Source organism: Tachyglossus aculeatus, chromosome 2 (genome assembly GCF_015852505.1).
Source record: "Tachyglossus aculeatus isolate mTacAcu1 chromosome 2, mTacAcu1.pri, whole genome shotgun sequence".
In the NCBI taxonomy this organism is placed as follows: domain Eukaryota; kingdom Metazoa; phylum Chordata; class Mammalia; order Monotremata; family Tachyglossidae; genus Tachyglossus; species Tachyglossus aculeatus.
In genome coordinates, this window is record NC_052067.1 from 5,049,230 (window position 1) to 5,071,102 (window position 21,873).

Genomic DNA, 21,873 nt, shown 5'->3' on the forward strand with positions numbered 1-21,873 from the left:
CAAATAAAATAAATAGAATATGTACAAATAAAGTAGAGTAGTAAATACCTACAAACATATATACATATATACAGGTGCTTTGGGGAGGGGAAGGAGGTAGGGCGGGGGGGATGGGGATGGGGAGAGGAAGGAGGGGGCTCAGTCTGGGACGGCGCTCACAGTAGGGCTTTGAAGGGAGCTTTGCACATAGTAAGCGCTTAATAAGTGCCATTATTATGATTATTATTATTCGAACCCGTGACCTCTGACCCCCAAGGCCGAGGTCTTGCCACTGAGGCACTCTGCTTCTCCGTTGGCAGCTGGGCAGGGCCTCCCCTCAGGCCTTCCTCCCGCCCCGGCACTTGTGAGATGCTTGCTATGTGCCAGGCGCTGGGGGATGTACAAGACACGTTGGGCACCATCCGTGTCCCACCTGGGCGTCAAAGTCGGAGAGGGAGGGACAGCAGGTCTTCCATCCCCATTTTAATGAGGAAACTGAGGCACAGAGAAGTCTGAATTCATTCATTCAATCGTATTCATTGAATGAAGCATCGTGGCTCAGTGGAAAGAGCCCGGGCTTTGGAGTCAGAGGTCATGGGTTCGAATCCCGGCTCCGCCACATGTCTGCTGTGTGACCTTGGGCAAGTCACTTAACTTCTCTGAGCCTCAGTTACCTCATCTGTAAAATGGGGATTAAGACTGTGAGCCCCACGTGGGACAACCTGATCACTTTGTATCCCCCCAAGCGCTTAGAACAGTGCTTTGCACATAGTAAGCGCTTAACAAATGCCAACATTATTATTATTATTCTTTGAGCACTCACTGTGTGCAGAGAAGTCTGAATTCATTCATTCAATCGTGTTTATTGAGCACTCACTGTGTGCAGAGAACTGTACTAAGCACTTGGGAAAAACAATAACGATGGGATTTGTTAAGCACTTACTATGTGTAAAGCACTGTTCTAAGCACTGGGGAGGTTACAAAGTGATTAGGTTGTCCCTCGGGGGGGCTCACAGTCTTAATCCCCATTTTGAAGATGAGGTCACTGAGGCCCAGAGAAGTGAAGTCACTTGCCCAAAGTCACACAGCTGACAGTTGGCGGAGCCGGGATTTGAACCCATGACCTCTGACTCCAAAGCCCGGGCTCTTTCCACTGAGCCACGTCGGCAACAAATAGAGACAATCCCAACCCAACAACGGGCTCATGGTCTGGAAGTGGGGAGACAGACAACAAAACAAAACACAACTAGGAGATGGGCTTCAATAGCATCAATATAAATAGATAGAATTATAGATATATAGATATCATTAATAAATAGAATGATAAATATGTACATTTATACATAAGTGCTGTGGGGCGGAGAGGGGGTAGAGCAGAGGGAGGGAGTCAGGGTGATGGGGAGGGGAAGAGGAGCAGGAGAAAAGGGGGGCTCAGTTGGGGAAGGCTTCCTGGAGGAGGTGAGCTCAAGGGATTTATCCGAGGTCCCACAGTGGTTGCAGATTTAGAACCCAGTTCTCTTGATTTCCAGTCCCGGGCTCTTTCCACTGGGTTACGTCGCTTCCCCGTTTAGTTCCTAAACGTATTCCTCCCAGGGAAGAAGAATGCAATAAAAGCCTGTAGAAGGTTTAAGCAGTATTTGTTAAATGCCTACCATGCACGGTCTAGGCACTGTACTAAGCATTGGGGCAGATACGAGCTGATTAGGTCGGTCACAGCCCATCCTCCCATTTTAAAGATGAGGCAACTGAGGCCTGCAGAAGTGAAGTGACTTGCCCAAGGTCACGCAGCGGACAAGTGGCGGGGCTGGGACTAGAACCCAGGTCTCTCGGAATCCCACACTCGGGCTCTAGCCACTAGGCCACACGGCAAGGATTCCTCACTTTCGTTTCTTCTGACAATTCAGATTTAACTACAATTCATTTCTCTTTCCCTCCTCTTTCCTCTCACATACTTTGCCTTCTGAAGGTATTGATCGGATGGCAGAGATAATGCTGCGATCTGATACTTGCCTGGTCAGTTATGGCATTTATTCAATGCTTATTACATAAGCACTGGGGTATTTATTGAGCACTTACTCTGCGCAGAGCATTCATTCATTCATCCAATTGTATTTATTCATTCATTCATTCATTCAATCGTATTTATTGAGCCTGTATTTATTGATCACTTACTCTGTGCAGAGCATCCATTCATTCATTCAATTGTATTTATTCATTCATTCATTCAACCGTATTTATTGATGATGATGGCATTTGTTAAGCGCTTACTATGTGCGCTAAAGTCTAAAGTCCCCTTTTAGACTGTGAGCCCACTGTTGGGTAGGGACTGTCTCTATGTGTTGCCAATTTGTACTTCCCAAGCGCTTAGTACAGTGCTCTGCACATAGTAAGCGCTCAATAAATACGATTGATTGACTGATTGATTGCAAAGCACTGTTCTACGCGCTGGGGGGGGGGTACAATGTGATCAAGTTGTCCCACATAGGGACTGTCTCTATATGTTGCCAATTTGTACTTCCCAAGCGCTCAGTACAGTGCTCTGCACATAGTAAGCGCTCAATAAATATGATTGATTGATTGATTGCAAAGCACTGTTCTACGCGCTGGGGGCGGGGTACAATGTGATCAAGTTGTCCCACATGGGGCTCACAGTCTTAATCCCCATTTTTACAGATGAGGGAACAGGCTCAGAGAAGTTAAGTGACTTGCCCAAGGTCACACAGCAGACTTGTGGTGGAGCCGGAATTCGAACTCATGACCTCTGACTCCAAAGCCCGGGCTCTTTCCACTGAGCCACGCTGCTTCTCTGTGTGCAGAGCACTGTACTAAATGCTTGGCAAGTACAATTCGGCACTGTACTATACTAAGTGCTTGGGAGAGTCCAACAGAGTGGGCAGAAATGCTCCCTGCCCACAATGAGCTCGCCGTGTAGACAGAAAGACAGACATCTGTATTTTCCAAGCGCTTAGTACGGTGCCCTGCACACAGTAAGCGCTCAATAAATACGAATGAATGAATGAATGAATGAAAATGAATTAAAAATTTAAAATATATAACTTAAAGATAGGTATGTAAGTGCTGCGGGGCTGAGGGTTAGGTGACACAGGCCCTTGGACACAGTCAAGAAGCAGTGTGGCCTAATGGCTAGAGCCAAGGCCTGCCAGAAAGAAGGGCCTGGGTTCTAATCTCGGTTCCATCACTTGTCTGCTGGGTGACCTCGGGCAAGTCACTTCACGTCTCTGTGCCTCACTCACCTCAGCTGTAAAATGGGGATGAAGACTGTAAGCCCCCCGTGGGACAGGGACTGCGTCCAACCCGATTAACTTGTATCTACCCCAGAACAGTGGTTGGCACATAGTGAGTGCTACACAATCACCATCACCATTAAAGAAGCAGCGTGGCTCAGTGGAAAGAGCCCGGGCTTTGGAGTCAGAGGTCATGGGTTCAAATCCCGGCTCCGCCACTTGTCAGCTGTGTGACTTTGGGCCAGTCACTTAATCAATCAATCAATCAATCAATCAATCAATCGTATTTATTGAGCACTTACTGTGTGCAGAGCACTGTACTAAGCGCTTGGGAAGTCCAAGTTGGCAACATATAGAGACAGTCCCTACCCAACAGCAGGCTCACAGTCTAAAAGGGGGAGACAGAGAACAAAACCAAACATACTAACAAAATAAAATAACAACTTCTCTGTGTCTGTTACCTCATCTGTAAAATGGGGATTAAGACTGTGAGCCCCACATGGGACAACCTGATCACCCTGCAACCTCCCCAGTGCTTAGAACAGTGCTTTGCACATAGTGAGTTTTAACAAATGCCATTATTATTATTATTATTATTATTATTACCATCATTATTATTAATGAATTATAGAAGCAGCGTGGCTCAGTGGAACAAGCATGGGCTTTGGAGTTAGAGGTCATGGGTTCGAATCCCGGCTCTGCCAATTGTCAGCTGTGTGACTTTGGGCCAGTCACTTCACTTCTCTGGGCCTCAGTTCCCTCATCTGTAAAATGGGGATGAAGACTGTGAGCCCCCCGTGGGACAACCTGATCACCTTGTAATCTCTCCAGCGCTTAGAACAGTGCTTTGCACATAGTAAGCGCTTAATAAATGCCATTATTATTATTATTATTATTAATTATTATTAATTGACAGATGAAGGAACTGAGGCACAGAGAAGTGAAGTGACTTGCCCAAGGTCACACACACACACACACAGCAGACGGGTGGTGGAGCCGGAACTGGAGCCCGGGTGCTTCTGACTCCCAAGCCCGTGCTATAACCACTAGGCCACACTGCTTCCGTGTGCGGAGCACTGTACTAAGCGTTTGGGAGAGTACAATACAACAATACCTCATTAGAAGAAGCAGCGTGGCTCAATGGAAAGAGCCCGGGCTTGGGAGTCAGAGGTCATGGGTTCAAATCATGGCTCCACCACTTGTCAGCTTTGTGACTGTGGGCAAGTCGCTTCACTTCTCTGTGCCTCATTTCCCTCATCTGTAAAATGGGGATTAAGACTGTGAGCCCCCGGGGGACAACCTGATCACCTTGTAACCACCCCAGTGCTTAGAACAGTGCTTTGCACATAGTAAGCACCTAATAAATGCCATTATTATTATTATTATTAACAATAAGGAGACAAATTGCCAGCCCACAACGAGCGTACATCTAGAAGAGAAGCTCCCGGAGGGTGGAGATGGTTTCTCTGTATTCTCCCAAGTACTGAGTGGACCAGGGGCGTCCCCTAAATAGACCCTCTCCCTAGTCTGTAAGCTTGTTGTGGGCAGGAAATGTTCTGTTTATTGCACTGTTGTACTCTCCCAAGTGTCCAGTGCTCTGCACCCAGTAAGCGTTCAATAAATTCATTCATTCAACAGTATTTATTGAGCGCTTAATGTGGGCAGAGCACTGTACTAAGCGCTAATAAACTGGTAGAGCTTGAAGCGGCATGGCGTACTGAATAGAGCCCGGGCCTGGGAATCAGAAGGTGATGAGTTCTCATCCCGGCTCTGCCCCTTGTCTGCTGTGTGACCTTGGGTAAGTCACTTCACTTCTCTGGGCCTCAGTTACCTCATCTGTAAAACAGGGTCTGCGAGCCCCACATGGGACAGGGACTGTAGCCAACCTGATTTGCTTGTATCCACCCAGCGCTTAGTACAGTGCTTGGCACGTAGTAAGTGCTTAATAAATACCATGATTATTATCATTATTACTATCTTCCAGTCACCCAGAGAGGCAGGCGGACATAAAAGCCGATATTCTTCCCCCTTCCCCTTTACTCCTCCCCCTCTCCCAGCCCAAAGTACTTATGTCCATATCGGCCACTTTATTTATTTGTTTATTTATTTGTATCAAATACAGTGGAAAGAGCCCGGGCTTTGGAGTCAGAGGTCATGGGTTCAAATCCCAGCTCTGCCAACTGTCAGCTGTGTGACTTTGGGCAAGTCACTTCACTTCTCTGGGCCCCAGTTACCTCATCTGTCAAATGGGGATTAGGACTGTGAGCCCCCCGTGGGACAACCTGATCACCTTGTATCTTCCCCAGCGCTTAGAACAGTGCTTTGCACGTAGTAAGCGCTTAATAAATGCCATCATTATCATTATTCCCCACTCTAGACTATAAACTCATTGTAGGCAGGGAATAATAATAATAATAAATAATAATGATGGTATTTGTTAAGCGCTTACTATGTGCAAAGCACTGTTCTAAGCACTGGGGGAACACAAGGTGATCAGGTTTTCCCACGTAGGGCTCACAGGCTTAATCCCCATTTTACAGATGAGGTAACTGAGGCACAGAGAAGTGAAGTAACTTGCCCAAAGTCACACAGCTGACGATTGGCTGAGCCTTGCTTATTGTTGTATTGCACTTTCCCAAGTGCTTAGTACAGTCCTCTGCATCCAGTCAGCGCTCAATAAATACAACTGAATGAATTGGAAGATCTTTGATTAATAATAATAATGATAGCCTTTATTAAGCGCTTACTATGTTCAAAGCACCGTTCTAAGCGCTGGGGAGGTTACAAGGTGATCAGGTTGTCCCACGGGGGGATCACAGTCTTCATCCCCATTTTCCAGATGAGGGAACTGAGGCTGTGAGTCCACTGTTGGGTAGGGACCATCCGTATATCATCATCATCAATCATATTTATGGAGCGCTTACTGTGTGCAGAGCACTGTACTAAGCGCTTGGGAAGTCCAAGTTGGCAACATATAGAGACAGTCCCTACCCAACAGTGGGCTCACAGTCTAAAAGACTATATGTTGCCAACTTGTTGCCCTATATGTTGCCAACTTGTACTTCCCAAGCGCTTAATACCGTGCTCTGCACACAGTAAGCGCTCAATAAATACAATTGAATGAATGAATGAGGCCCAGAGAAGTGACGTGACTTGCCCAAAGTCACACAGCTGACAATTGGCAGAGCCGGGATTTGAACCTGCGACCTCTGACCCCAAAGCCCGGGCTCTTTCCAATCTACCCGGAGAGGCAGACGGGCAGAAAGGGGCATCTCCCACCGTCAAGAAAACCGATCAGTCAATCAATCAATCGTATTTATTGAGCGCTTACTGTGTGCAGAGCACTGTACTAAGCGCTTGGGAAGTCCAAGTTGGCAACATATAGAGACGGTCCCTACCCAACAGTGGGCTCACAGTCTAAAAGGGGGAGGCAAGTAGGGCCCTTCAAGGCCCTGCTGAGAGCTCACCTCCTCCAGGAGGCCTTCCCAGACTGAGCCCCTTCCTTCCTCCCCTCCTCTTCCCCACCTCCATCCCCCCATCTTACCTCCTTCCCTTCCCCACAGCACCTGTATATACGTATATATGTTTGTACATATTTATTACTCTATTTATTTTACTTGTACATATCTATTGTATTGATTTTATTTTGTTAGTATGTTTGGTTGTGTCTCCCCCTTTTCGACTGTGAGCCCACTGTTGGGTAGGGACCGTCTCTCTATGTTGCCAATTTGTACTTCCCAAGCACTTAGTCCAGTGCTCTGCACACAGTAAGCGCTCAATAAATACGATTGATTGATTGATTGATTGATTAAAAGAGTCAGTCAGTCAGTCGGGTGGGTAAAGTCTCACGCAAGCGGGGTGCAGGGTGGGGGGGGGGAGAGAGGGAGAGGAGTCCAGTAGAGAGCCCGAGACGTCCTCACCTCTGGCCTGCAGCCCTGGTCCGCACGTCTCCTGGGCACCGGGGCTGTCCTGGCGCACGGTCCAGGGAACCAGCTGGCAACGCCGCCATTTGTGGGACTTCCACCTACGGAGGAATCCCAAATCCGGGATGGAGGAAAAGGAGAGAGGCCTGTCAGCGGCCGCAGCAGCCGAGATCCACCCCGCTGGATGTCAGCAGGCCCCTCCGCTTCTCATCTTTTGCTTTTTTAAAATTTTATGGCATTTGCTGAGCGCTTACTATGTGCCAGGCACCGTACTAAGCGCCGACGGCGGGAATGGTTTCTACTGAGGGAGAAAAGTAAGAGAGGACGGGTGGCAGCCGCAAAGATCCACCACACCGGATAATAGTAATGGCATTTATTAAGCGCTGACTATGTGCAAAGCACTGTTCTAAGCGCTGGGGAGATTACAAGGTGATCAGGTTGTCCCAAAGGGGGTCACAGTCTTCATCCCCATTTTACAGATGAGCTAACTGAGGCCCAGAGAATAATAATAATAATGGCATTTATTAAGCGCTTACTTTGTGCAAAGCACTGTTATAAGCTCTGGGGAGGTTACAAGGTGATCAGTTGTCCCATGGGGGCTCATAGTCTTCATCCCCATTTTACAGATGAGCTAACTGAGGCCCAGATAATCATAATAATAATAGCATTTATTAAGCGCTTACTATATGCAAAGCACTGTTCTAAGCGCTGGGGAGGTTACAAGGTAATCACAGTGCCCCACATGGGGTCACAGTCTTCATCCCTATTTTACAGATGAGCTAACTGAGGCCCAGAGAATAATAATAATAATAACAATAATGGCATTTATTAAGCACTTACTATGTGCAAAGCACTGTTCTAAGCGCTGGGGAAGTTGCAAGGTGATCAGGGTGTCCCACAGGGGGTCACAGTCTTCATCCCCATTTTACAGATGAGCTAACGGAGGCCCAGAGAAGTGAAGTGACTTGCCCAAAGTCACACAGCTGACAATTGGCAGAGCCAGGATTTGAACCCATGATCTATGACTCCAAAGCCCGGGCTCTTTCCACTGAGCCACGCTGCTTCTCATGTCAGCAGGCCCCCCACACCTCAATCTCATCTTTTTATTTTATTTTATGCTAAGCACTTACTATGTGCCGGGCACTGTCCTAAGCGCTAAGAGCAGGAATTGTGGTATGAGAGAAGCATCAGAAGTGGCAGCACAGATTCATTCATTCATTCAATCGTATTCATTGAGCGCTTACTGTGTGCAGAGCACTGTACTAAGCGCTTGGGAAATAGATCTGCCATACCGGATGTCAGCAGGCTCTCCCACTTCTCATCTTTTTTTTTTTAAATTCTATTTGCAAGGCAAATTTACTTATTGCCATATTTATTTATGGCATTTATTAAGCGCTTACTACGTGCAAAGCACTGTTCTATGTGCCAGACACTATACTACAGTGGAAAGAGCCCGGGCTTTGGAGTCAGAGGTCAGGGGTTCAAATCCCGGCTCCGCCGATTGTCAGCTGTGTGACTTTGGGCAAGTCACTTCACTTCTCTGGGCCTCAGTTCCCTCATCTGTAAAATGGGGATTAAGACTGTGAGCCCCCCGGGGGACAACCTGATCACCTTGTAAGCTTCCCAGCGCTTAGAACAGTGCTTTGCACATAGTGAGCGCTTAATAAATGCCATTATTATTATTATTATTATTATTATTATACTAAGCGCAGAGGGCAGGAATTGTTTCTACTAAGACCATTGTACAGCGTTCTGCACATAGGTAGCAGCATGGCTCAATGGAAAGAGCCCGGGCTTGGGAGTCAGAGGTCATGGGTTCAAATTCCGGCTCCGCCAATTGTCAGCGGTGTGACCTTGGGCAAGTCACTTAACTTCTCTGTGCTTCAGTTACATCTATTCTGTATATATGTTTGTACATATTTATTATTCTATTTAGGGACCGTCTCTATGTGTTGTCGACTTGTACTTCCCAAGCGCTTAGTACAGTGCTCTGCACACAGTAAGCACTCAATAAATACAATTGAATGAATGAATTTATTTATCTTACTTGTACATACCTATTCTATTTATTTTATTTTGTTAGTATGTTTGGTTTCGTTGTCTGTCTCCCCCTTCTAGACTGTGAGCCCACTGCTGGGTAGGGACTGTCTCTATGTGTTGCTGACTTGTACTTCCCAAGCGCTTAGTACAGTGCTCTGCACACAGTAAGCACTCAATAAATACGATTGATTGATTGATTGATATCCCCGTGTGGGATAAGGACTGCGTCCAACCTGATTAAGTTGCATCAGTGAGCAGAAGCAACGTGGCCCTAATGGAAAAATCACAGGCCTGGGAATCAGAGGACCTGGATTCTAATCCCCGCTCCCCAACTGGTCTGCTGAGTGACCCTGGACAAGTCACTGAACTTCACGGGGCTTCAGTTACCTCATCTGTAAAATGGGGATTGAGGCCGTGATCCCCATATGGGACACGGATTGTGTCCAACCCGATTAGCTTTGTACTTCCCAAGCGCTTAGTACAGTGCTCTGCACACAGTAAGCGCTCAATAAATACGATTCAATGAATGAATTAGCTTGCATCTACCCCAGTGTTCAGAACAGTGCCTAGCATATAATAAGCACTTAACAAATATCACTAATGAAAAAAAGAAACAGAAACCCACCCCCCAAAACCTACCCCATCACTTAGAACAGTGCTTGACACATAGAAGGCAGTGCACGAATATAAAAATAATGATAATGATGATAATAGTAAGTACCACTAACTGATTGATAATAATAATTATAATAATGATAATAATAATAATAATGATAATGGTATTTGTTAAGTGTTTACAATGTGTCAAGCAATGTTCTATGCACTGGGGTAGATACAAGGTAATCAGGTTGTCCCACATGGGGCTCACAGTCTTAATCCCCATTTTCCAGATGAGGGAACTGAGGCACAGAGAAGTGAAATGACTTGCCCAAGATAATAATAATAATAATGATGATGATGATAATAATAATAATAATAACATTTATTAAGCACTTACTATGTGCAAAGCACTGTTCTAAGCACTAGGGAGGTTACAAGGTGATCAGGTTGTCCCACAGGGGGCTCACAGTCTTAATCCCCATTTTCTAGATGAGGGAACTAAGGCACAGAGAAGTGAAATGACTTGCCCAAGATAATAATAATAATAATGATAATAATGAAATGTATTAAGCACTTACTATGTGCAAAGCACTGTTCTATGTGCTAGGGAGGTTACAAGGTGATCAGGTTGTCCCAGGGGGGGCTCACAGTCTTAATCCCCATTTTACAGATGAGGTCACTGAGGCCCAGAGAAGTGAACTGACTTGCCCAAAGTCACACAACTGACAACTGGCGGAGCCTGGATTTGAACCCTCTGACTCCAAAGCCCAGGCTCTCTCCACTGAGCCACGCTGCTTTCACATGGCAGACAAGTGGCAGGGGCAGAATTAGAACCCAGGTCCTTCTGACTCCCAAGCCCCGGATCTATCCATTAGTCTGTGCTGCCTCTGGAATATTAGTACGTTACCTGTAATCCTGGCAGACTGGAGGGGGCTCACAATCCTTCTCCTCCTTCAAGGTGTCGGGACATTCGCGGCCCCCATTGGCCGGAAACTGAATGATGACCCGAGTTCGAGTTTGCTTCCTTATGGTGGTGTCCCCTGAAAACACAGCAGGGAGACAATTGAGGAAAAACCTCAGTCTTTCTCACCTGGTGGAAGAAACTATCCCTGGCTGCCAAAGGGGTAGAGGGATTAAAGACAAGTGTTTAGCCTCCCTTTTCCTGGAGAGATGAAGAGAGACAGAGACAAAGACACACACACACACACACACACACACACACACACACACACACACACACACAGAGAGAATGTGTGTATGGCATAAAATGAGGCAGCAGGTTTAAAAACATGTTTTTCCTCGGTACTCCTAGAGACAGAGAAAGAGGGAGAGAGAAGAAAAAGGGAGGGAAAAAGGAAGGAGGAAGAGAGAAAGAGACAGAGAGAGAGACAGACAGAGAGAAATAGAAAGTGTGTGTATATGGCTACTACTACTACTACTACTACTACTACTACTACTACTACTACTACTACTACTACTACTACTACTACTGCTACAATAATAATGCGCTAACTCTGTGCCAAGCACTGTTCTAAACGCTGGGGGGGATACAAGATAATTAGGTTGTATCTCATCTCATCCTCATCTCAGCTCTCATCCTCTCCCATCTGGATTACTGCATCAGCCTTCTCTCTGATCTCCCATCCTCCTGTCTCTCCCCACTTCATTCCATACTTCAGGCCGCTGCCCGGATCGTCTTTGTCCAGAAACGCTCTGGGCATGTTACTCCCTCCTTAAAAATCTCCAGTGGCTACCAATCAATCTGCACATCAGGCAGAAACTCCTCACCCTGGGCTTCAAGGCTGTCCATCCCCTGGCCCCCTCCTACCTCACCTCCCTTCTCTCCTTCTCCAGCCCAGCCCACACCCTCCACTCCTCTGCCGCTAATCTCCTCACTGTTAGGCCTCGTTCTCACCTGTCCCGCCGTCGACCCCCGGCCCACGTCCTCCCCCGGGCCTGGAATGCCCCCAATCCCTCTGCCCCTCCGCCAAGTTAGCTCTCTTCCTCCCTTCAAGGCCCTACTGAGAGCTCACCTCCTCCAGGAGGCCTTCCCACACTGAGCCCCTTACTTCCTCGCCCCCTCGTCCCGCTCTCCATCCCCCCCGCCTTGCCTCCTTCCCTTCCCCACAGCACCTGTATATATGTATATATGTTTGTACGTATTTATTACTCTATTTATTTATTTTACTTGTACATATCTATTCTATTTATTCTATTTTGTTAGTATGTTTGGTTTTGTTCTCTGTCTCCCCCTTTTAGACTGTGAGCCCACTGTTGGGTAGGGACCATCTCTATATGTTGCCAACTTGTACTTCCCAAGCGCTTAGCACAGTGCTCTGCACACAGTAAGTGCTCAATAAATACGATTGATTGATTGATTGATTGATTGCTTGAATGCACTGTACATAGTAAGCACTTAATAAACATTCTGCCCAGCACCTCTTTGTTTCTTTTTACCCCATCCACATCTATACACCTGTATATATGTATATGTGTTTGTACGTATTTATTACTCTATTTATTTATTTTATTTGTACGTATCCATTATATTTATTTTATTTTGTTAATATGCTTTGTTTTGTTCTCTGTCTCCCCCTCCTAGACTGTGAGCTCACTGTTGGGTAGGGACCATCTCTATATGTTGCCAACTTGTACTTCCCAAGTGCTTAGTACAGTGCTCTGCACACAGTAAGCGCTCAATAAATATGATTGAATGAATGAAATGGCATCTTCATTATTATTATTATTATTTTTACAGTTTCCATACACACAGTCTACAGTTTTTGCAACCTATCTCGCTATATTTCAGGAAAACCCTGCAGCAGATTGGATATCCCACCCATCCTCTTTTACGTGGATTCAATCCACGCTCGGTTTGAAAACTCTAGGGCCTGGAGCAAAGCGGGGACAGAGAAGGAGTGTAACCTGGTGGAAAAACCACGGGTTTGACAGTCAGAGAAGCTGGGTTCAAATCCCACTTCCGCCAATTGCTTCCTGGGCAACCTTAGGCAAGTCACTTCACTTCTCTGTCCTTCAGTTTCCTCATCTGTGCCAAGCGCTGAGAAGCAGCGGGGCTCAGTGGAAAAGAGCACAGGCTTTGGCGTCAGAGGTCATGGGTTCAAATCCCGGCTCCACCACTTGTCAGCTGTGTGACTTTGGGCAAGTCACTTCACTTCTCTGGGCCTCAGGTCCCTCATCTGGAAAATGGGGATTAAGACTGTGAGCCCCCCGTGGGACAACCTGATCACCTTGTAACCTCCCTAGTGCTTAGAACAGTGCTTTGCACATAGTAAGCGCTTAATAAATGCCATCATAAATAAAAAACCCATCATTATTATTATTACGTATTATAATATACATAAATATAGAATCTATATCAATATAGAACATCCCACTCTAAGCCACACCCAACTCAATCCAGATCCAGATCTGAGATCAGAATTCCCACAATAGGTTGGGGAAGTCTTCCATCCTCGGTGACTCAAAATTTTTGCCTCTAGACTGTAAGATCCACGTGGGCAGGGAACACGTCTACTAATTCTGTCACATTGCCCTCTCCCAAGTGCATAGTACAGGGCTCTGCACACAGTGGAGCATTCAATAAATACAATTGACTGGACTGATCGACCTCTCTGACGATTCTCCCGGTAGCCGATCTGAGCTGCTTCGGAGCATCGAGAGGGAAAGACTAATTCGTTTTACCAGTCCAAAAAGAAATTCAGGGAGAAAACAGCCCATAACACTCCTTGAAACCCAAATATTTTTGCCACGGAGATTTTCTTTCTGGGCAGTCTGATCATTTTACTTGCTTTCCACTGTCTGGTTTTTATTAAAAGGTGATTTTACTCATTCTTAATAAGGTATGGAAGGTTCTGATTATTATTTGGAATGACTAAAAATGACTTGATATCCATGACCTTTACAAAGCATCGATGATCGACTGACATTTGCATACACAGGAGTTTGCTGAGCCCAACCTCAGACTGGGTGATAATTGACAGAAATGAGTAAATTGCCCAATTATACCAGGGGTAACAAAGACACGAAATCCTGGCCCCGGCAGGGCTAGAATCAAGGTGTGTCGGGACCTATTTGACTTGAAAGGGATAAACATTTTTCAAAAAGGATAAAACAGAAAGGGACAAAAAACTGTCCTGCAGCCTGAAACTTGGCTCTGATGATCTTGCTGCAAGATGATAAAAATGCAAAATGTTTCATGTTTGGGGAGGGAGTCTAAAAGCCTAGGGAAGTGCTCTTCTAGTGGAAGATAAATTTGATTGCTGACGTTATTAGAGTCGGTGCGGAGATTTTTAGGACATTTAAGTAGTCAGTGGTATTTAGAGAAACTATTTAGTCTGCATTCAAGTCTACCATTTAGAAATCATGCCTCGGATTGTTAAATAAATCATACTTATCGAGCGCTTACTGTGTGCAGAGTGTTGGGAGAGGACAATCCGAGAGAGTTGCTAGACACATTCCCTGTCCACAAGGAACTTACAGTCTGGAGGGTTATGTACGGATATGTACGCAAGGGCTGTGGGATTGAGGGTAGGGTGAATAAAGGATGCAAATCCAAGTGCAAGGGTGATAATAATAATAATAATAATGGCATTTGTTAAGCACTTACTAGGTGCCAAGCACTGTTCTGAGCACTGTGGTAGATACAAGGTAATCAGATTGTCCCGCATGGGGCTCACAGTCTTTATTCCCATTTTACAGATGAGGTAACTGAGGCACAGAGAAGTTAAGCGACTTGCCCAAAGTCACAAAACTGATAAACTGGGATTAGAATCCAAGACCTCTGACTCCCAAGCCTGGGCTCTTTCCACTAAGCAATGCTGCTTCTCTACAAGGAGCGAGTGGCAGAAGAGGAAATAATAATAATAATAATGCTAATTTTGGTATTTGTTAAGCACTTACTATGGGCAAAGCACTGTTCTAAGCGCTGGGGAGGATACAAAGTGATCAGGTTGTCCCATGTGGGGCTCACAATCTTAATCCCCATTTTACAGATGAGGTAAGTGGGGCACAGAGAAGTTAAGTGAGGACTAAATTGGAGCCTGCTGTTGGGTAGGGACCGTCTCTATATGTTGCTAACTTGTACTTCCCAAGTGCTTAGTACAGTGCTTTGCACACAGTAAGCGCTCAATAAATACGATTGAATGAATGAATGAATGGATATCTTATAGTGCTCCCATGGTCTTCCCCATAACTTTATTAAGGCTCTGAGATACATTTGCAAGCACTTTCTAATGCTTCCTTACTTGGAAAACTAACACCCCTACGATAAAAGCTCCTGAATCTGCTAATGGATCTCAGTCAGTCAATCATTACAGATAAGAGCTAGACTGTGAGCCCACTGTTGGGTAGGGACCGTCTCAATATGTTGCCAACTTGTACTTCCCAAGCGCTTAGTACAGTGCTCTGCACACAGTAAGCGCTCAATAAATATGATTGAATGAATGAATGAATGTTGGGTGGGGACCGTCTCTATATGTTGCCAACTTGTACTTCCCAAGCGCTTAGTACAGTGCTCTGTACACAGTAAGCGCTCAATAAATATGATTGAATGAATGAATGAAAGAGCAAGAAGAAACATGGTGTGGAACAGGGATTATGTCCAACTGGTCTACCTTGTTTCTGCTCTGGCGCTTAGACCAGCGCTTGTCACATAGTGAGCGCTTAGCAAACACCACACGAGAAGCAACGTGGCTCAGTGGAAAGAGAGCAGGCTTTGGAGTCAGGGGTCACGGGTTCAAATCCCGGCTCTGCCAACTGTCATCTGTGTGACTTTGGGGAAGTCACTTCATTCATTCATTCATCCAATCATATTTATTGAGCACTTACTGTGTGCAGAGCACTGTACTAAGCGCTTGGGAAGTACAGATCGGCAACAAATAGGGATGGTCCCTACCCAACTTCACTTCTCTGTGCCTCAGTTCCCTCATCTGTAAAATGGGAATTAAGACTGTGAACACCCCGTGGGACAACCTGATCTCCTTGTGACCTCCCCAGCGCTTACTTAGAACAGTACTTTGCACATGGTAAGTGCTTAATAAATGCCATCGTTATTATTATTATTACCACAGTTATGTACAGAAGGTCGCGATCTCTGTATCATCAATCCAAAACCGAATGATGAACGGTACTAAGAAACTCAGACTTTATTATTGTTATTTCAGGAAATGGAGCAAAGTCTGCAAGCTGATGAAGGATAACGATACCAATAGTAATAGTAATACTGATAATAATAATTGTGGTATTAATAATAATAATGATGATGGTATGTGCCAAACACTGTTCTAAGCACTGAGGTAGATACAAGGTAATCAGATTGTCCCACATGGGGCTCACAGTCTTAATTCCCATTTTACAGATGAGGTAACTGAGGCCCAGAGAAGTGAAGGGACTTGCTCAAAGTCACATAGCTGACAAGTGGCGAAGCCAGGATTAGAACTCACAACCTCTGACTCCAAAGCCCGGGCTCTTTCCACTGAGCCATGTTTATTGTTATATTGTACTCTCCCAAGTGCTGACTACAGTGAGTGCTCCTTAAAGACGACCGAATGAATGAAAGAATGATAGGAGTTGTGCCTTCATTCATTCATTCAATCGTATTTATTGAGCGCTTACTGTGTGCAAAGCACTGGACTAAGCGCTTGGGAAGTACAAGTTGGCAACATATAGAGATGGTCCCTACCCAACAGTGGGCTCACAGTCTAGAAGCACTTCAATAAGGCTTTTATGGGGGAGAGAGTCACTGCCTGTGGGTTATGAGGATGGAGAGAGCTCCAATTTCAGATAGGTTCCTTAAATGCTGTGGAAGGAAAGCAAGAGACTCCTGGAGAAAGGTGGAGAAAGGCGGAGAGGGGCATGGGAGCGTGGAATGGAAAGTCCGCAGGCCCTTGTAAGGGAATCCAAAAACCTACCTTCTTGACAGGACACAGGGCACGGACTCCAGTGGCTATAGGGAGTCACGATGCAGTCTTTTCGGCAGGGAAGCAGGCAAGGCCTCACTGTTTCTGGGCGAAGACTCTCCGGACACCTGGGGAAGAAAGGAAACACGTTAGCCCGGAGAACCATCCAGGGCAACACTCCTGCAAACCAAGACAACGATCCTAAAGGAGGAGAGGCAGTGTGGCCAAATGGAAAGAGCGTGGAACAGCCGGATTCAGACTAAGTAAGTGCTTAGTACAGTGCTCTGCACACAGTAAACGCTCAATAAATATGACTGAATGAATGAATGAATGAATGTGAGCCCCACATGAGACAGGGACTGCGTCCCAGCTGATTTGCCCGTATCCACCTCAGAGCTTAGCACAGTGCCTGGTACCTAGTAAGCGCTTAACAAATGCCACAATTATTATTATTATTATTATTGCCTGCTGTCTCTCCCTTTAGATGGCAAACTCCTCATGGGCAGGGATCGTGTCTACCAAATCTGTTCTATGAGCAATAATAATAATAATAATGATGGTATTTGTTAAGTGCTTACTATGTGCAAACCACTGTTCTATGCGCTGGGGAGGTTACAAGGTTATCAGGTTGTCCCACGGGGGGCTCACAGTCTTCATCCCCATTTTACAGATGAGGTAAGGGAGGCCCAGAGAAGTGAAGTGACTTGCCCAAAGTCACACAGCTGACAATTGGCAGAGCCGGGATTTGAACCCATGACCACTGACTCCAATGCCCGGGCTCTTTCCACTGAGCCACGCTGCTGGGGATTCAATTCCTGTTCTGCCTCCCACTTGGACTGTGAGCCCCAGCTCAGTCAGGGACTGTATCCAGCCTGATTAACTTCTATCTGCCCAGCACATAGAACAGTGCTTAGCACGGAATTGGTTCTAATCCCAACTCCGCCACTTATCAGCTGTGTGACTTTGGGCAAGTCACTCAACTTCTCTGTGCCTCAGTTACCTCATCTGGAAAATGGGGATTGAGATGTGAGCCCCACACAGGACAACCTGATTACTTTGTACCTACCCCAGAGCTGAGGACAGTGCTTGGCACATAGTAAGCGCTTAACAAATACCCTAATTATTATTATTATTATTATAAGCCCTTAATGAGCATCATAAAACACAAACAACTCCAAGAAGCAAAAAGATATTATGGACGGGCCAGGATAGCTACACTAACATTTCCATTTACTTTCTCTAATATCATCTCCCCTCCATTTGCTATCCAATTTTGAATCTACTAGCTTTTCTCCATGCATCCTTGAATATTATATATCTTCTCATCTCAGCTTAAGCCCAGCACAAGTGTTCCGTATTTTGTTACGCTCTTGGTTATCTGTTAACTGTGAAGTTATACATTCTTTATCCACCAAACATCAATTGATTTTTTTTTTTTTGCTGCTGTGTGAATTCACAGCTCCCTTGTAAAACACATTCTTCATATTCTTTTCTCTAAGTAAGATGTCTGTGATATTGGTGACTACATAAAAACCACATATCCGGTCTTTGCTCGGCATGAAGAAACTACAGTCACATCTTTCATCCAGTATTTTTTTAAAAATGGGCTTTTAAAACCCCGGGGAAAGGAATATAAACCAAAAGGAGCTCAAAAGGATGGGAAATAGGAAGCTCAGGTATCTGTTGTTAGCTAAGAGCCAAACAGATGTAGAAATTGAGAAACAGAGACGGCCGATGTCTGTTTAAGACCTCGGATTTCTTCACTGTCTACCAGGAAACAACCCTCGGAAGGGAAGTGGAAGACAGAGCCAAGAAAAATCTCACTAGAAAAGAAGCGTGGCTTAGTGAAAAGAGTAGGGGCTTGGGAGTCAGAGGACGTGGGTTCTAATCCTATAGCTCTTCCACTTGTCAGCTGTGTGACTTTGGACAAGTCATTTCACCTCTGTACCTCAGTTACCTCATCTGTAAAATGGGGATTAAGACTGTGAGTCTCACATGGGACAGTCTGATTACCCTGTAGACTGTGAGCCCACTGTTGGGTAGGGACTGTCTCTATATGTTGCTAACTTGTACTTCCCAAGCACTTAGTACAGTGCTCTGCACACAGTAAGTGCTCAATAAATACGATTGATTGATTGATTGTATCTTGTATCCTCCCCATCCCCCCGCCTTACCTCCTTCCCCACCCCACAGCACCTGTATATATGTATATATGTTTGTACATATTTATTACTCTATTTATTTATGTTGCTTGTACATATTTATTCTATTTATTTTATTTTGCTAATATGTTTTGTTTTGTTGTCTGTCTTCCCCTTCTAGACTGTGAGCCTGCTGTTGGGTAGGGACCGTCTCAATATGTTGCCAATTTGTACTTCCCAAGTGCTTAGTACAGTGCTCTGCACACGGTAAGCGCTCAATAAATACGATTGAATGAATGAATGAATATGTACACATTTATTACTCTCTTTATTTATGTTACTTGTACATATTTATTCTATTTATTTGATTTTGTTAATATGTTTTGTTTTGTTGTCTGTCTCCCCCTTCTAGACTGTGCGCCCACTGTTGGGTAGGGATCATCTCTATATGTTGCCAACTTGTACTTCCCAAGCGCTTAGTACAGTGCTCTGCACACAGGAAGCGCTCAATAAATACGATTGAATGAATGAATAAATGAATCTTCCCCCGGCACTTAGACCAGTGTTTGGCGCATAGTAAGCACTTAACAAATACCATGATTATTATTATTATTATTATTATCGCTGAGAATTTTCCTCATATTTGTAAATTAGTTAAGCTCGCCTTCCCTGCTAGAGTGTCTCTGGCTTGAGACTTCGGATTCCTCCCTTGTTTACCACGAAACCACCCTCTCAAGGGAAGTGAGCCAATAAATCTCAGTCCAAATCACTGAGAATTTTCCTCCGTAGTTTGAGCTTGCCTTTCCAGCTAGAGTGTCAGCTCCTTGAGAATAAGGGGCGTACCTCCTTCAATTCAATTCAATCGCATTTATTAAGCGATTACTGTGTGCAGAGCACTGTACTAAGCGCTTGGGAAGTACAAGTCAGCAACATCTAGAGACTGTCCCTACCTAACAGCGGGCTCACAGTCTAGAAGGGGGAGACAGACAACAAAATGAAATAAATAGAATAAATATGTACAAATAAAATAAATAGTCATAAATACAAACAAACATATATACATATATGCAGGACATATATACATATAATTCCATTGTGTTCTCCCAAGTGTTTAGTATGCCGTTCTGCATATAGAAATTCCTCAATGAATACTATTGACTGAAGACAAGTGGGATCAGACAATAGTTAACCTTGCCCCAACAACAAAACAAAACATATTAACAAAATAAAATAAATAGAATAAATATGTACAAATAAAATAAAGTCATAAATACATACAAACATATATACATATATGCAGGACATATCATCATCATCATCAATCGTATTTATTGAGCGCTTACTGTGTGCAGAGCACACATATATACATATAATTCCATTGTGTTCTCCCAAGTGTTTAGTATGCTGTTCTGCATATAGAAATTCCTCAATGAATACTATTGACTGAAGATAAGCGGGATCAGACAATAGTTAACCTTGCCCCAATAGACTGTAAGGGCAAAGATCAGGCCTCTGGCTTCTCTTAAGCGCTCTCAAGTGAGTAAAATAGCAATTTTCCCACTGAGTATAATACCATCGACGGACTGATCGATTGAAAAATTCAAAATTCAGTGAAGGAAGGCATTTTGGCACCCAAGATGCTATTCCTGTCTTGGGTGGTTTGGAAGATGGAACAACGTGTCAACTTTAAGCACGTTTTGGGCAGGGAATGCGTCTGCGAATACTATTGTATTGGGCTCTCCCGAGCACTTAATACAGTGTTCTGCACAGAGTAAACGCTCAATAAATACCATTGATTGATTGATAGAGTGTCAGGGAGTAGATCACATTCTCTTCCAGGAACACTGCGTACATTTATAGGGTGACATACTGAGCCGCCAAGTATTTCAGCCACAACCCATCCACTTTCAAACCGTTGGCCTGATTAAAAAATGATTAACGACAATGTCTCTCAATAAACTCGAGAACTTGAATTTAACTGCCCAGATTATATCTAATAAAGCTAATTCAGACTTCCTTTGGAGAGCCGATTGGTTTAATCACCACCCTTCTTCGCCCTTTATTCAGTTTGCCTTTTAGTATCTGGGCTTTACAGTGGGGAATTGATTTTCTTCCCAAATCTTATTCAAGGTCAAAGTAACCAGAAGTGATAGGAGGTGCGGTCTGATCCTTGGAGGGCAGATAAATCCAATAATGTTGATTTGACCCCGGCTCGGTAATCTGTTTTAGTATGGAAAGCTTAAAGCAGGGATCTTATTTACACTCTGTGTCAAGTGTGTGGTTTTGAAAGCGGTTCCGGGAATTAAACGTGGGCTTTGAAAAAGGGAACGCTAATGTTTTCCTCTGAATTCCCAAATATTGGGAATATTGGGAATGTCACCACGTACTCCTGCAGGAATTTTTAAGGCAGAAACAATCCATTTGGCTTCAATAGGTAGGCACAGCGGAGGAAGAGGTCTAGGAGCGAGGAGCTCCCAAGTATAGGCTCCATTTTCCCACTGGTTTGCTGGGTGGCCTCGGACTAGTCACTTAACCTCTCTGGGCCTCAGTTCCCTTCTAAGGGGGAAGGAGAACAGGATCGAATACCCATTTTACAGCTGATTCAATCCTGTTGTCCCTTCCCCTTAGATTGTGAGCAGTGAATGTGTTGATGTGTTGTTCATTGCTATACTGTAATAACAATAATAATGGCATTTATTGAGCACTTACTATGTGCAAAGCACTGTTCTAAGCGCTGGGGAGGTTACAAGGTGATCAGGTTGTCCCACGGGGGTCTCACAGTCTTAATCCCCCTTTTACAGATGAGGTAACTGAGGCGCAGAGAAGTTAAGTGACTTGCCCAAAGTCACACAGCTGACAGTTGGTGGAGCTGGTATTACTCTCCCGAGTGTTCAGTACAGTGATCTACACATGGTAAGCCCTCAATAAATATTATTGAATGAATGAATGAATGAACTGCGATCTTCAGGTTGGGCAGGGGCTGTGATAGACCTGATGATGTAATGTAATGATCCTAGCCCTTAGCACA

The 21,873-nt window shown here is 44.8% G+C and overlaps 1 protein-coding gene across 1 annotated transcript in view; it reads right to left on the bottom strand.

Moving 5' to 3' along the window:
• THSD7A (thrombospondin type 1 domain containing 7A) overlaps positions 1-21,873 on the bottom strand; it is a 329,576-nt gene that overhangs the window by 91,307 nt on the left and 216,396 nt on the right. Inside the window, exons 9-11 of the mRNA XM_038770315.1 lie at positions 16,717-16,832; positions 10,695-10,827; positions 7,145-7,248 (exon numbers count right to left, since the gene is read on the bottom strand). Coding sequence (XP_038626243.1) covers positions 7,145-7,248; positions 10,695-10,827; positions 16,717-16,832 — 353 coding nt within the window. The remainder of the gene's footprint in view (positions 1-7,144; positions 7,249-10,694; positions 10,828-16,716; positions 16,833-21,873) is intronic.